Below are 17,090 nucleotides of genomic sequence, written 5' to 3'. Positions count from 1 at the left end.
TCCTTCAGTGTGGACGTGAGTAGAGCCCAGGTGTGTTGACAGAGTAACCCATACCTACTTACGTCACAAGGTTGGATTGTTAAAGAAGATTTTCCTAAATCCCAGGTGAGATTTAACCTTCTTTACTTCTTAGTTACTGTTTGATTTGAGTATATCTTTAAAGTTGGTTTGCATCTGTAATACAAATAGTTCGATTGTGTGAAAATGTTTAATAAATTTTCTATATCATTATAGTGGAAGTTTCACAATGATTGTCTATTTCAGTTCTGAAAATCATATGTGATTAAAAAGATTATCTGGTTTTCAGCGAATGTCAAATTAAACTAGAATGCCAAAACATTGCAAGTAGATTCACAGATTGGTTTCATGTACTACTTATTATCATGACAGATTAACTATAGTCATATGAGAAAATAGGTTGAGCTTTAACTTCTATTGAGTAGGATATATTGTTCTTATTGTCAGGAAACTGAACTGAAGGGGTGTTGTTTTACGCACAGTCAGCAATATTCCAGCTGCATCAGGGCGCTTGTAGGCAATCGAGTCTTGGCCAGGCAAACCATTGGTTGATGGCATGAGCAACGAGCAATGACGTCGGAATGGGATGGCCCCTGGCGGCCATTGTAATCACCCAATCCTCTATTGTCATCTCTCGGGACAAGAACACGATATGGGGGACTATTGTGAACCGGAATTTCAATGCGGCGTCTGTGATGAACTATAGAAAGCGCCATTACCCTGAAAAACCTTAGATAAATGGGCAGGTTGTTTTGATATACTGATGGATAGAAATAAGGGATATATGAAGAGAAAATATTTTTGACGTGACTTCACGAACTGCGCGACGTGAAGCTACAGACTCTTAGATATTTATGCAAATTGTGTGAGTGGCGGGTGCTACCGGCCGGGCATGGTAGGGCATGCTCCCCCTTTTCGCGAACACCTGGTGTCATCACCTACTTTCAGTGATCCATTCATATACTTTTCACCGATATTTTGTCTTTTACGCCCAATGGAATCTGTTTCGGTGGATGACTGAGCGTGGTTGTTCGGGAAATGCGCTCGGAAGGCGTTCCAAGGCAGTATAACTAAATATAACCATTTCATTTGGAGTCCAATTTTGTTGACTTGAAACCTACATGCTACCTTCAGTTATAATTCATTAACTGCTATCCACCAATATAAATCCACACTCAGTTTGAGTTCGGTCAGTAATGTCTGTGTTTCTGGGTAGGGAGCTGAAGCGGTCTCAGTGGAAAGGACCGATCGCCAGGAACAGGGCGCTGTATTTGCTTCAAGTTATGCAATAGCTTCTTTTGATTAGAATGAGTGAGTTGAGTTAAACGTCGCTTTACCGTTATATCATGGCGTGTCACCTTAATGTGGGTTGAAAGCCCGAAGTGATGCAAGTCTCAGAAACATTATCGGGACGAACAGGGATTCGAACCCACAATCAAAGCTTTTCTGGCAACTCTGCACAGCTCCTCAGACGTCTTGGGCACCTGTTCCCTGTTTTTATTAAAAGAAAAACAAAACTGCTTTGTGGAAGGATTAAAGGACTCGACTGAATATGTGAATGTTTATCTGATTATCTATTTACATCAATGTGAATATGAAACCTTTGATAATGACTTTCTAAGATGATGCCAAAACATGATTCAATGATTTTCTTACGTAAACGTAATTTTGACATACTTGAAATACAATATTCACAAACAGCATTGTTTGATAATACTGAAAGTCGAAAGAATACGACTGTCTTGGGGAAACGCTTTTAATGAAATACATATGATTATAACATTCGGTAAATATACACCTGGTGAGATGTTTGAAATAAATATATTCTCGTTATAAAGACTTTCAGAATATGCATGAAAGCATAGCCCAATACCATTTTCTATTCACATTATTCAGATACATTTACCAAGTGAATGGTCTCTGTCAAAATGTGAATACTCACACTGCGTGAATGAGAAATATTTCTACGTTCAATTAGGAGATAAACATATTGTGTTTTCAATGTAGAGCTAGGTTACCTGTAGATTTAACCCCGCTAAATTGAATTTGGAACCGAACGCGCAGCGTGAGGTTTCAAATGTTTAATTTAGCGGGGTTTAATCTACAGGTAACCTAGCTCTACATTGAAAACACACTATGTTTATCTCCATTCTACCATGACTAAATAAAACGCGAACTCTTTGGTGTTAGCAAATATACTGAGTGAAGCGGCATGGGCTGAGTCCAGTGTTTTGAGGGGGTTATCGATCTGAATTACGGATTCACCGAACAAAATATGGTGCTGTATATACTCAAGCAGTTTGTTTACACCGTAATACTTCACTCGAACATATGACAGGCATTGAAAGCATATAATCACGGCAATTTGGTAAGCTAACATGAGGCGGGCATCCCTAAAGAAAACAAAGCAAGCTTTGCAAGGCTTTCGCTCTACATCGCGCGTCACCATTATGACGTCATATCCCTCATTGTGACGCAAAAGATATGACGTCACAGTCGTATGTAGAAAAGCGCCAAAATTTCAAGCTCTCTGTTGTCTCCAAAACGTAAATACATTGCCTTTGTTGATTTCCGACGTGTTTTTTTGAACGAAAAGTATTGCCACACATCCTTTGAATATTGTAGTAACCGCACCTGTGCCTTTTGTAACCTGTAATTGTATATATAGTTATTTAAATATGCCTACCGACAATGACTGAAAATAGTACAATTCTATGAATATTAGCTTCCGCGGTGATGCAGCCGTCAAACCAGCTGTTTCAATCAGAGGGGGTTTATTGTGATTTAATAGCCTATGATTGACCAATCAGAATCGAGTAAATTCCAAATTCATGGTAGAATGTAGCTATATCCCCCGGCTCATACGGCTGTATTCTCAAACAATTGCCAGGTGCTACAACTGATATATGTCCAAGTCTAGGACAGTGTAGTAAACTCTATATCTCTAGTGGTTGTCTGAAGACCAAGTAATCATTTTCAATGGCTCTTGACGTGTCAGTGACATTTTTGTACATTCAGTGTGATTTATGTATACATCTACTGCCATGACTGTATAAACAAATAATATTTGCATAAGGTTTAAAGCTTGACACATGCTTAGGGTTTAGAAAGTTTTTGTAATATAGTTGTCGATATGCAATTTGGATAGGAGTGGTGATGAGGATATGCCTACGGTCATTTGTGGTAGCGGAGGATGGTAGGAATATTTTTACCACTTCTCGAGGTGGGGTGGATGGTGTTATTACTTCATAAAGTTTGGTTTTGAATGGGTGAATGGTAGTTGTTGGAATATGTATATTACCACCGGAATGGGTGGATGATGCGGAGAACTATTGGAGGTATTGCTAATAAGGGTACTTAATCAGGTATTCGGGGTGGATATAAATATATAGTATTCAACATTTCTCCCACGGAGGAAAGATGGTGTGGAATATTTGGTGGGTAATTCTTCAACTAAAACGGGTTGTTGGGCAGAGGAATTCCTTTAAGAAAAAGGGGTTTGGCGGAGACGTATGTGAACAATCAGGAGTGGATTGGTGGATACATTACATCAACCACATGAGGTGGATGAGCGGAGACATTGCTTCATCTACAAGAGGTAGATGGGCGTATGCTTTTGCTTCAACAACAACATGAGATGGATGAGCGGAGACATGGCTTCATTTACAAGAGGTGGATGTGCGTATGTTTCTGCTTCAACAACAACAAGAGGTGGATGAGCGTATGCTTTTGCTTCAACAACAACATGAGGTGGATGAGCGGAGACATGGCTTCATCTACAAGAGGTGGATGGGCGTATGCTTTGGCTTCAACAGCAAAAAGAGGTGGATGAGCGGAGACATGGCTTCATCTACCAGAAGTGGATGGGCGTATGCTTTGGCTTCAACAACAACATGAGGTGGATGAGCGGAGACATGACATCATCTACAAGAGGTGGATGGGCGTATGTTTCTGCTTCAACAACAACATGCGGTGGATGAGCGGAGACATGGCTTCATCTACAAGAGGTGGATGGGCGTATACTTTTGTTTCAACATACATTTCAACTGGGACATTCCTTCAAAAAGAAGAGATGGATGTTTGAAGATATTATAATTCGATGTCGCTATTAGTTTATTCTATATATAACCAACATTTCTGCTGTCAATGAAACATCGTCATATAAATTCCTTTGTGATGTCATGATCTTCAGGTTGTATATAACATCACAATGCTACTGACCGCTTCCCAAACACTGAACATAATTACCTAATTGGGATGAATTTGACTTGAACATGAACCAGAAATAAGAAATACACAGCACAATGAGAGTTATTGAAATTAGTGTTTTACCAATAGCCGTGCCTCTATGGCTCATATTGATACTTTCTAGTTTTGACCAATCCTAGGTACTAATACTACTTCCTGACAAAATCAACGGGTGTCTTTTTTCTCCTTAATGGGATGCAAAAATAGTCGCGTCGTGCAGATAAAGATCAAATTGAAGATCAATTGTTTAAATGATGACACAAGCATAACACTTACATTAAAATTCCTTTTGGTATGTATATCGAGAAAAAACGTCAGCCCTCTGAAAAGCCAGGATGGCCACCAATTGTCAATATCATGATCTAATGCTGCCATAGACATTCATAAAATTATCCGATTCGCGATCTTAGTGCTCTTTTTAATGTTCATTACCATGCTGAGACTGAGTTTACTGAAATGCCGGCCCGCCATCATATAGCTGGAATATTGCCGAGTGCATCGTTAAACAACACACCTCGAGCTCCACAACACTTTACTCACATTACGCATCTCCTATGTCCTATGTTTGTGGTGGTAGCTTGACTACTGTCCCATACTGAAGCACGTGTTACATGTCACACCGGGTTAGAATTGGTCTTCAGTAACCCATGTTGACCGAAAGAGGCGACTAACGGGATTGGGTGGTCAGGCTCGCTGACTTGGCTGATGCATATCATCGTGTCCTAGTTGCGTAGATCGATGCTCATGATGTCAATCACCAAATTGTCTGGTCCAGACTCAGTTATTTACAAACCGCCGTCATATAGCTGGATTATGGCCGGGCGCGGCTATAAAGAAACAACAAACAAATAAAAAAATCTTGCATGTGGTGTCTCCTTTTTATCATGTTGTGACTGTGTTCCAAATGTTCACCCAGCAGTGAATGGTACCCGGAAGGATGAAACGGTCATGTGTCTGTTTACTTTCTAGCGCCTCACAGTTCCTGTATACTACTCAGGAAGCTGAGAATGAAAATTGAGTGCACACTGATCCATTGATGTTATGAAGATCGAGCGCACACTTAATCAACTGACCGATGTTAAAAATGGTGCGCTTTGAGCTTTTCCCTATGTGAAGAACACAATAGAAATGCAATTATCACCATCGTCGTCGTCCTAATCATCATCATCATCATCATCATCATCATCATCATCATCATCATCATCAACATCATCATCATCCATATTATTATAATTAACCATCTTATTATTATTATTATTATTAATATTTATGGCCCCTACAGACAATGGGCAACTGTAGCAGCGGCAGTGGTAGCGTCAGGGAGCTGAGCAGCAAGGAGAAGACGGACATCAGAGAGTCGTGGGCTGAGTTCAACCAGGGTAACGTTGTGGACAACGCTGCTCACCTCTACTACAAGTGAGTTCACCAGAACTCTTCCAGGTTTTAATTCTCTCAAATTAAACGTTTCCTTTGAGAACAGAAGGCATGCATTACCCAGCATAGCTAAGGCGCCGCATTAGATCTTCAGGCGTGCCAGAAACCTATGTGTGTTGGTTCGAATCCTATATCCCCTCTGATAATGTTTCTGGGTTTCTCAGCTCCTTAATTGTGCTCCGAGGGTTTCCCCAAAGTGGTACACTCACACCTGCCCCACTCTGGACTCCCACACTAGCTGATACGCCGTGATATAACTGACTGTTCACGGCGGTGTCGGTTAATACAAACCCATTCATTCATTTCAGACAACTTTACATTTTAGTAATTGTTTCCACAAATCATTTAAGAATGTGAGTACGGCCCTTCATAAAGAGGCCAAACCATATGGACGTAGATGTTTCCGCTGGTACAAAATCCTTCAATCGTGTTAACTTTACATGATCAAAATTAATTATTTTATGTACACGTATGAGGAGTTATGAAACATATCACAATCCTCATTTAAATGAAACAAACTAAGCTTCGTTGCTTCTGTTTTAATGTCGAAGAAGTGTTGAACAATTCACCACGACAACAGTTAATATGGCCACAAAAGAGACAAAATCTAAAGCTGATAAAAAGGTGATAACCACGTATAGCATATTGATATACTAAAAATTAAGAAAAATGTAAAATATGACTTTCGTCTTGATAGACAGGCCTCTTGTACCATATGTTCCCATGTTTTTCCAAGTGAACAATTGACTTATCTTTGCATGTGTTTGTGACGGGTGCCATTGGTGGGGCAGTTTACGCTCACCTTTTCGCGAACACCTGGTATTGTAACTATTTGATAGTGATTCATAAACACATGGTCATGATATTGTCGGAATTCTACAATCGTCTCTATCGAGATTTCTATTGAAAGGGTTTTGGCGCATTATTTACAGTGGGATATATGCTAATTATGAATATTTCAGATACCTGCATATGACATAGAACTAATTTGATTTGTAAATACTCTGACTGTAAATACGACTTTCCAGCTATTGAAAGATAATAAATTCTGAACATATTTTTACAAACCCTGTGAAGTATCGTGCAAACACTATCGAGAACTAGCTCCATGACACTCCCTTAGTTCTTAGCTCCTCATATTTCACCGATGTCAACCGATAGCCTGTACATACAAACAATAACACTTTGGCCCCATGAGTTCAAGTCTATGTCCAGATGTCAGTTCATGGAACTAGTTTTGGTCACGCGGATTAAACCCTATCCGGAGGCCATACATCTACCCGATTTGAAGTCCTAACATACCCGGTCAATAGGTTATCTTTGTCACCGACCTTTACGTTACTGGTCCACCACAGAGACACATGGCTGTGCAATAAATGTAACATATTATTATTACTCACCACCAAATAGAAAATATAGAATCATATTAGCGTTCGACTGCTTTATTCTAATCCCAGTCAGCCCTGATTATGGTTCTTGGTTTGATTTCACCGAAATGGTAAACGTCTAAGACCATTTTCATATCAGGGTGACATGCCAAGTAATAGCTGAATACTGTTCCAACGGAATTAGACCAACTCATTCCGGGGTAGAATAGGTCTTCAGCAACCCATGCTTGCCGTAAGAGGCGACTATGCTTGTCGTAAGAGGCGACTATGCTTGTCGGAAGAGGCGACTAACGGGATCGGGTGGTCAAGCTCGCTGACTTGCTTGATGTATGTCATCGTACCCAAATGCGTAGATCGATGCTCATGATATGAATTACTGGATTGTCTGGACCAGAAACGATTATTTACAGACCACGGTCTGTAATATTGATAGCTGGCTGGACTATTGATGAGTACAGCGTTAAACAACAAACAAACACACAAAACAAGAAAACACTCACCTGACTGCAGTAAGACTATGTCAAAGTTCAGATATTACACACACGTTTGAATTATCTGAACTGACCGAATCATTTCCTTGTGATGACCCTTTACTTAATTTTATTAACAACGTTAGGATTCGATGTGACAACTACACGGTCGAATAACATTCGGTTCTCTTCCGTACATTCAAAATTCATACCATATACATGTTTCATTTTATAACATTTTCGATCATACTTAATTAATCATACTTAATACTTAGATTATGTGTAGATTTAAATACCGTGTGTGTTAACAATGTACAGAGTATACCCTGAATACATTTTGAGTCCGATACGAAAAACACGACGCTAAAACGTAGACGTCAAATCAAATTCCACTCGTGTGCGAGAGCAATCGTGTGGGAATTTACTGAGGAAAAGAGGTGTGAAACGAAGCTGTGGTTGCGAGTGGGTTCATTGTACTTATCATATAGCTTTTATCGGTTTTAATCTACGTTCTCACGCGTCATTCCATCAATGTAACTATATAGATCTTCACATACTCATTTTATACAAATATAATCGTTCCATAAACTGAACTTTAATCACTAAAAGCAACGGACAAGGGTCCTTTTTCTCCCACGGGATATGCATAATTTAAGAAATGTGGAAAACCTTAATAAATCATTCTGAAAGTTATCAGTTGTTTTCATATGAGACTTTCTTTTATTTCAACACATTTTATGTTTGGGACTTGTGACAACAGTTAACGAATATGTACCTTGGTAATAAGGTGTCAAAAGGATGATTTCAGAGGTTTTCGGGAAGCGTTTTTCTAACAACTGAACATGATTAAGTCTTTGACCCAATCTGATTTTCTCAGGAGATTTAGATAAAAAACAGTAGCACAAACATACGGTAGAAATTTCGTATTGGACTTGATCAAAGTTAGATTTTCGAAATAACGACCTCTTACACTCATTCTTATGTACTTGTTTATATCAGAATTCCATAATGTAAGAATGCAGTTGCAAATGTAAGACAGGACATAGGCTAGTTGTCAGCCAACTGAACATGTCCATATGTCCGACACTTGACAATTGACAATAAAACGCCCGTCTTCCTTAACTTCTTCAGTGATGTCATTTAAACTTTTGTCACGGGGATACGAAACCATATCGTCTAACTAAAATAACAAAATATAGTTCAGGCTTTAAGACATCACCGAAGCATATATGACCTGATCTACGTGTATATGAACCAGTCATGAATATGGTCAGAAAGAGCCTTTGACAGGTATAGTTATCAGTTGTAACCTGTCAATAATACTTATATACCTAGCCTTTCAATTCCGAGGTATTAATATCGTGATTGGGGCCGAAGCTTTACCTTTTTGCGATATTCTTTATCTACCTATAACAATCAGTAGAACTGGGATTAAGGAACTTCTTAGTGGGGTATCTTGGTAAAATATTTCTGACAAAGTCATTGATAGCTTATGCCCATTTTGTAGTCACAAATACTCGCCCCGCCGACTCCTGAACCGTGGCCAATACACTGCTTTGGTTTTGAAGACTTCAATTTCGAATGGCCGTGTTGGGCAATAGCTTTGTATGTACTTAGTCCTGAAAGTACTCTTTATTCGTGTTTATTATGGAAACGTCAGTCGGTCACATATAAATGTCAATGACCTGGAAGAAAGGATGTGTATTCTTGTGAATGTTAGGCCAGCCATTACGAAAAGCTGTAACGTTCCTATGAAATATTGCATGGTTGCATTACTCCAAGGCTGTGTGATCAGCCGTTGTGTTGTCGTGACGCCAATACTGTTACATTTCTGATGTGTGGTATTCATCACAAGCGGCTTTTTTGTTTTTGTGTTTATATTTATTCAATTTTCGATCTATTTTACATTTCCATATCATACATAGAGTGTGCATGGATTTATTGTGACATTATTGGCATGTTCGTAGCATGGACAGATCATATATCATAGTTAAACAGAGTTTCTAAATAATACATGCAGGGAATACCAGGAGGCATGAAAACTTGCATCATTACAATTTAAATATGCCATACATTTTTTAATTTCATAATATCGAAGTATTTCTTTTTGAATTAGTAAAAAGATTGGTTTGACTTATTTCTATTCAATGTGTACAGCATAGATTCTGTTACCATAATTAATGCATTGAGTGAATTGTTATTCTTCTCTTTAAATCCAAACAGTATGTGTTCATTACTAAAATTAACTCTTCCTTCTGTATAGTTTCCAAGCCAATCTGAAAGCTTCGTCAATTGTCCACAACTGTTAGTATTGGCTTATATACTTATGACATGTATGACTTTCAGTGTAATAAACCTTGGCGTCGAGACAGGGAAACAAGTATGAACGTCTGCTCAGTTAGGCGATTACACCTACACGTTCATGTTTGCGTAGTTTAACAGCTACACTACTGAATAGTGCATTGCATCTCATACACGTCGGTGAAGGAAATGTTTGTTTCTATAAAGGGAAATTGATGATTTTTGAAAAAAGGAAACCCAGCAAAAGAAATTGTCAGATTCACGTGCTCATAAAATGTGATCTGGGCTTTCAGACGAAAAACTGACACGTATCATAACATGTGTACAATGTATATGCTACAGTCAATGTGTAAAATATGATTTTACACATTGACTGTTAACATATACATTGTACACATGTTATCATACGTGTCAGTTATGTAAGCATAATGTTGGTCATGTTTTGCCACAATTATAACAAGAAACTGTAGGCTACATGTAGGCTAATGTTAGTCCGTAACATGTGAAAAGCTAGTCATGAGGAAAACACCTCTGTGATAATGTTTTGATGCCGGTTTTAGATTGTTCAAAGAGCACCCAGAGGCTAAAGAAATGTTCAAGTTTTCGAAGGACACAGATATATCTGACGAAGAAATGCTGAAGAACAAACAGTTCCGTGGTCATGTCGACGGCGTGGTCGCCGTCATCGGCAGTGCAGTTAATGAGATTGATGACCTCACGGAGGTTGGGAAAGACCTCCAGCACCTTGGGGGGAAACATTACCATTACGGCATTACCATGAAACAATATTCGGTACGTGAAACAATGGCCTTCTTTAGGGACTGGCCATTAATTATTGATAGGGAGAGGGGTGTGGATGGGGAATGGGACGTACCTACCTATTTAATGTAACACTGTTTCACCCCACCCCACTCCCAATACATGTAACATGACAAGTCCCTAAATAACGTTCAAATTCTTTTTATTTATTTGAATTAAGTAGAACTGTATCATTTTTCCACCCCTCCTCTTCCATAGGTTAATAGTTACTAAGTCCAATAGAAAATGTCGATGTTAACAAAAGATAACACAGAACACAAATATTCCTTCAATGTTTCTCTCGTTTTGGTCTCGGTGGTGGGCTAATCTAGTGATTAAAGCGTCCTCGCGTCACACCGAAGGCCCGGGTGCGATTCCCGGTTGTGATACCCCTGTGGTGTTACTGGAATATTGCTACTAGTGGCGTAAAATCATACTCACTCACTCTTATTGGTGTAGATGCCATGGTTCTTAGACACGAGTATATATATATATATATTTTATTCCTCCATAGGAAGAGTTACAGACATTTAAATACAGCATTTACAAGTGTACAAGAATAGGCATTCTTGTGTTAAGTCTAAGCCTACTTACATATCAGAAAATAAAAAAATTCTTCACAAGGTTTATATATTTCTTCATTTGGAAGAGACCTTTCACTGCAGCTTTTGCAAAGTTCTGTATTTGCTGGGATTGGGGGCCTACATGCTAGCAGACATCAAACTAACTCTATTTCCTGCTTGTTATGGTGAGCCGCGCAGACCTCCACTTCGAGATACAGAAATGATTGTTGTATTGGTTCGCATGCTCTCTCTCTCTCTCTCACACACACACACACACACACACACTGTTCGATCACAAATGGTCGATCCCAAGCTTTCAAAGTTAGTGAATATGGTCTTACGCCGCTTTTAAAAAATATTCCAACAATATCACGGCGGGAGACACCAGAAAAGGGGCTTTAAACATTGTACACATGGGGGAAATCGAACGCGGGGCGTCGGTGTGAAGAGTGAACGCTTTAACGACTGGGCTACCCCATCGCCCCTTACACCATCGCCCGTACTAATCGCCCTCTTGGGTTGCAGCACGTAGGCCAGTGTCTCCTCTACGCTATTCAGAAGAAGCTGGGGCCCAACTTCACCTCCGACCGGAAGAAAGCCTGGGTGGCGCTGTATGCCGTCGTGGAAACTGCCATGAAGTCAGGCATGGAGGAGGCGAGTAAAAAGAAGTCGCAGGAGCAGTCGCAGGAGCAGTCGGCGGCGTGAGGATCTGGACCTGGATGCGGGCTTGGGGTCTACACGAGAGGATGGGAGTCGGTCATGTAGAAGAGCTGGGAGGACAGCGGAGAGGGTAGGGGCAGGGATGGATAATGGGAGCATTTTCAGTATCAGATGATACCCAAGCGAAATTATACTACTCAACCTTTGATAAGGGTAGTTCTATTTCTAGACTGACCTACTTATTATGTCATTATGAAGTATCCTTACCAAAATATGAGTAGTATACTTCACGGTGTAGCATCTTTATCCCAATCTCGAAACATGTTGTTAATACGACAGCTCTTTTCGGATCATTTGTGATAACATGTAAATGTATATTTAGGGCACAGTTGAAGGCGCTGATGCAGCGAGAGGTCGTCGTTGTTGTCATGTGAAGTACAAATATTCCTGACAATGTACACTAACCAATACACTTTACACAAATGTGACACTCGAGTTCCGAGACTCACACAGGCGCCTGGGACGTGGGTTTGTGGGCGGAGAGTGAAAAGGACCGTTTACGTAAATCGTTCACTACACCAAAATCATAATGGTTGAACCCGTGTATTTGGCTGTGCTCTTTGACAGAGGAAGACTGACAGTACTTTATCGGTATGAAAAGGAATGATAACAATAGCGCACGGCTGTTTGTTCTGGCAACTGTACCTTTATTTTCCGAGTGGGTATTGTCACTTGTCCTCTACCAATTACTTTGGAAACGCATGCAGCAGTGAAAGAAACCGTTCTTGGTCCTGTAATCTAAAGAGTGCCCATGTATATATGCGTGTAGCATTCTCTTGGAAGCAAGGGTCTCTGTAGAAAGAAAACGTTGAACTTTCACATATTCATTATCTTCTACTTCCAAAATGGTATATTCCCAAGTTATTAATATTGAATAACCATATAGTAACTAAATTCGAAGCCTTTCTTCTTTGCAAGATAAAAGCAATGATTGTTATTGTGCCAGTGAGTTTCACCTCTGTTAAAACCACTACATTGAAAGTTGAAAAAATGATGCAAAACCCACCTATCGAACTGAAAACGAAACGTCAAATGAAATTTATTTGGTCGGTTCTGTACTTGCATCTTGTGCTTGGTACTGGTAAGAAAAAAGAAACAACAGAATACTTCACATAGATGCTTATCATTTATTGAAAATATCTTTGATATATTCCACAAATAATTAGAGGTTGTGAAGACAGAAAGTAACATATATCTGACTGTAGTTGACATTTACTAAATATAAACATTAGGAGTTACACATATTCCTATACATTGCATTTCAACACGGTGATGATGTTAATCACCATTGTAATTCTGCCCAACCTGTATCTGACCATTCGTATTGTTATATTTATACTGTTACCAGCAATTGTATATATCTTGTAATATTCACATCCTTTTCTAATTATTTAAGTGCTACTTAATAAAACATGTATTTTCATCACGGTGTTGAGTACATTCTTTACACACATAGGTTGTATATTGTTCACAATAGTTATTAAATCACAGACATTTTTCGAAATAATAACGAGGACATCTACATGTAGTATGTAACAGTGTGATCCTGTGTAACAGAATTCCTGAGTGAGTTAGCTGTGTTTACGCCCCAGACGGTAGGTTACACCAAAGCTTCCTACTGACATTGCTTTGGAGTGGTCTTGTAGGAAAGGGGCGGTGGGGTAGCCTAGTGGTTAAAGCGGTCGCTAGTCACGCCGAAGGCCGGGTTCGAGTCCCCATATGAATACAATGCGTGAAGACCATTTCTGGTGTCCCCCGCCATGATATTGTTGGAATAAAAGCGGTGTAATACCATACCTAGTCACTCATGTAGCAAACAAGTAATAGCACTTGAAAACATGTTAGCCAGCGTTTTGTGGCTCACCTTTAGTGAGTGAGTAAACTATGGTTTTACACTGCTTTTAGACGTGCACCACTTTTGTGAAACTTGTAGGGTACTGACAAACCAAGGGTCATAATCAGGGATTCGAAGCCCGATCATTGGATACCGGATACAGGACTTCACACTAAACTTTGAGTCGCCTGACACCACTCACACACTAGTTCTTGTATGAATGCCCCTGAGGTGTCCCGTGGTGAAATGTGTTCCCAGCAACCCATTGCTGGTTGAAAGAGGGAACGAAGTGGGGTCAGCGGGTTAGTTTTAGTCCCGAGCGACTCATGCTGGCCATAAGAGTGAGTGAGTATGATTTTACGCGGCTTTTAGCAATATTTAAGCAGCCATAAGAGTGAGTGAATATGGTTTTACGCCGCTTTTAGCAATATTCCAGCAGCCATAAGAGTGAGTGAGTGAGTACGGTTTTACGCCGCTTTTAGCAATATTCCAGCAGCCATAAGAGTGAGTGAGTATGGTTTTACGCCGCTTTTAGCAATACTCGAGCAATATCACGGCGGGGGACACCAGAAATGAGTGAGTTGGGTTTAACGCCGCTTTTAACAGTATTCCAGTTATATGACGGCGTGTCAGGTTAATGTGGGAGGAAAGCTCGAAGTGATGCAGGTCTTAGTACGTTTACCACTTCGGTGAAACCCACGAGCACGGGTATGGTGCTGACAAACCTAGAAACATAATCAGGGCGAACCGTGATTCGAACCCACGATCATAGGTTTCTGGCGTGCCCAAGGGACGCGACTCTGCACAACGAATCACGGCGCCTCAGAAGACGACTGGGCCACCCGTGCCCCCTCCTCTAGTAGGATATGTAACAGAACACTCACTATGGAGTAGAAGCCTTCATAACACCCTTCACAGCCTTTATTTTATCCATTCAAAAAGATTCCATGAATTATCCTGATATATCTTCCAGTAAATTTAACACATCAATTAACATGACCCCAATAAACGATGATTGTGAAACAGCTTTAAAATAGTCCTGCGAAACGACTCTGAAATATTAAATCTATAGCTGACTATCTGTAATAACTGAGCTCTGATTTGGACCAAGACCTGATTTGAACTTATCAGAAGAGTGTCACAAGTGAGATTTCGGAGTCATGTGTGTTTTGAGGAACGTCAGTATCTCTCGCCATGCGTCCTCCTGGGCCGGCAGGTGATACTCTTCCTCCCCACCCCACAGGTGAGTGACGTCTGCAATACAAGGGAGATAAGTCGAGTTAAGCGGGACAATTCGTAAACATATGAATGCATATAATCAATTCTACCATGAATTTGGAATTTACTCGATTCTGATTGGTCAATAAACCCCCTCTGATTGAAACAGCTGGTTTGACGGCCGCATCACAGCGGAAGCTAATATTCATAGAAAAGTACTATTTTCAGTCATTGTCGGTAGGCATATTTAAATAATTATATATACAATTCCAGGTTACAAAATGCAAAGATGAGGTTACTACAATATTCAAAGGATGTGTGGCAATACATTTCGTGCAGAAAAACACGACAGAAATCAACAAAGGAATGTATTTACGTTTTGGAGACAACAGAGAGCTTGGAATTTTGGCGCTTTTCTATATACGACTGTGACGTCATATCTTTTGCGATGTAGAGCGAAAGCCTTGCAAAGCTTGCTTTGTTTTATTTAGGGTGCCCACCTCATGTTAGCTTACCAAGTTGCCGTGCTTATATGTTTTCAATGCCTGTCATATGTTCGAGTGAAGTATTACGGTGCAAACAAACTGCTTGAGTATATACAGCACCTTATTTTGTTCGGTGATTCCGTAATTCAGATCGAGAACCAACTCAAAACACTGGACTCAACCCATGCCGCTTCACTCAGTATATTTGCTGACACCAAAGAGTTCGCGTTTTATTTTGTCATGGTAGAATGGAGATAAACATACTGTGTTTTCAATGTAGAGCTAGGTTACCTGTAGCTTTAACTGCGCTAAATTTAACATTTGAAACCTCAGGCTGCGCGTTCGGTTCCAAATTCAATTTAGCTCGGTTAAATCTACAGGTAACCTAGCTCTACATTGAAAACACAGTATGTTTATCTCCTAAATATTACTGCTGAACAATCTTAAGAAAATTAGGGGTGAATCCCGCTTTATGGGCCTGTTTCACGTGCTATGGAAGAAACAGAAATTGAGGTAGTGTGTGACGCGGTGCATGTGGAATTCATGCTATCCGTGTATTCATCAATGCGCAACCTCACCTGGCCCGCGAGCAAACCTTATTCCCCTGCTATCGACTGCACGAATTATATCGAACCGCGGGTTCGAGTGCCATTACTTTTCTGAAGTTTCTTGAGCAGTTGCACTTTTGTGTTTTACATAAATCTAGCATAATTTCCCGATGCATGTGTGTATATGTTAATGGTTAAAGCGTCACGCTGAAGACCTGGGTTCGATTCCTCGCATGAGGACAATTTGTGAAGCCCATTTCCGGTGTCCCCCGTCGTGATAGTGCTGGAATATTGCACCATCGAAAAACCATACTCATTCTATATGCGCCAGTGTCAGCTCAAATGCATGTTTGTTTGTTTGTTGTTTGAGGCCACACTAAGCAGTATTCCAGCTATATGACGGCGGTCTGTATATAATCGAGTCTGGACCAGAAAATCCAGTGATTATCATCACGCATCGATCCACGCAATAAGGACACGATGACACGCATCAACCAAGTCAGCCTGGCCACCAGATTCGTTAATCCCCTCTTGCGACAAGCATGTATATGGGCGGCACGTGATGCAGTTCTTCACTTTCAAACCCATGTGCACGAGCATAGTGCTGACAAAATCTAAAAAAACCAATCTGGGAACCGAACCCACGATCATAGGTTCCTGGCACCCCTACGGGACGCAACTCTGTACAGCTCATTGCTGTGTCCTAGACAAATAGGCCACCATTGCCCCCACTCATTAGGAGAGCAAAAAAAGAGAACATCACAATGTATCACATTTGATTTCATCCTCAGTGCAATATGCAGTGATACTTTAATATTTAAATATCTGAAGTATTGATTAGTAACTACCATGACAATATTGAAACTATTCTGTAAAGTGGCTAATTTCAAGAAACGTTACATTAAAGTTAAAAATGTAATAAAAGGTTCATGATATGGATAGTATTAGTTGACATAAAGTTTCAGAAGTTGGATTGATAGAAAGATTTGCGAAACCTCTCCTTGACTGGTCCTATCTGTTACAAGTTAAAAAAGCACACTGAGTTCATCCTCCACATAGTTGAGG

At 40.1% G+C, this 17,090-nt stretch overlaps 2 protein-coding genes across 2 annotated transcripts in view; one reads left to right on the top strand and one right to left on the bottom strand.

Annotated features, from left to right (window-relative positions):
• Positions 1 to 3,702: 3,702 nt before the first annotated feature.
• Positions 3,703 to 11,925, top strand: LOC139443718 (neuroglobin-like). The gene is made up of 4 exons (XM_071224650.1): positions 3,703 to 3,813; positions 5,549 to 5,682; positions 10,420 to 10,651; positions 11,746 to 11,925. Exons 1-4 carry the CDS (start codon positions 3,703 to 3,705, stop codon positions 11,923 to 11,925), a joined length of 657 nt encoding a protein of 218 aa, XP_071080751.1.
• Positions 11,926 to 13,114: 1,189 nt separating this feature from the next.
• Positions 13,115 to 17,090, bottom strand: part of LOC139443717 (uncharacterized) — a 30,484-nt gene continuing 26,508 nt past the window's right edge. Inside the window, exon 16 of the mRNA XM_071224649.1 lies at positions 13,115 to 15,028. Within this exon, the coding sequence (XP_071080750.1) occupies positions 14,913 to 15,028 (116 nt within the window). The 3' untranslated portion in view covers positions 13,115 to 14,912. The remainder of the gene's footprint in view (positions 15,029 to 17,090) is intronic.

This window comes from Haliotis cracherodii, unplaced genomic scaffold (assembly GCF_022045235.1).
Source record: "Haliotis cracherodii isolate W230 unplaced genomic scaffold, xgHalCrac1.p SCAF_5, whole genome shotgun sequence".
NCBI classification, from domain to species: domain Eukaryota; kingdom Metazoa; phylum Mollusca; class Gastropoda; order Lepetellida; family Haliotidae; genus Haliotis; species Haliotis cracherodii.
The sequence above is the reverse complement of the archived record's forward strand: the minus strand, read 5'-3'. Positions and strand labels throughout refer to the sequence as shown.

Bases quoted from the DNA above. Each gene is read 5' to 3' on its own strand.
- LOC139443718 (XM_071224650.1), top strand. From the start codon at position 3,703: ATGTTTCTGCTTCAACAACAACAAGAGGTGGATGAGCGTATGCTTTTG. The intron at 5,683-10,419 runs GTGAGTTCACCA...TGCCGGTTTTAG, and splicing joins GCTGCTCACCTCTACTACAA to ATTGTTCAAAGAGCACCCAG. The intron at 10,652-11,745 runs GTACGTGAAACA...CTTGGGTTGCAG, and splicing joins TTACCATGAAACAATATTCG to CACGTAGGCCAGTGTCTCCT.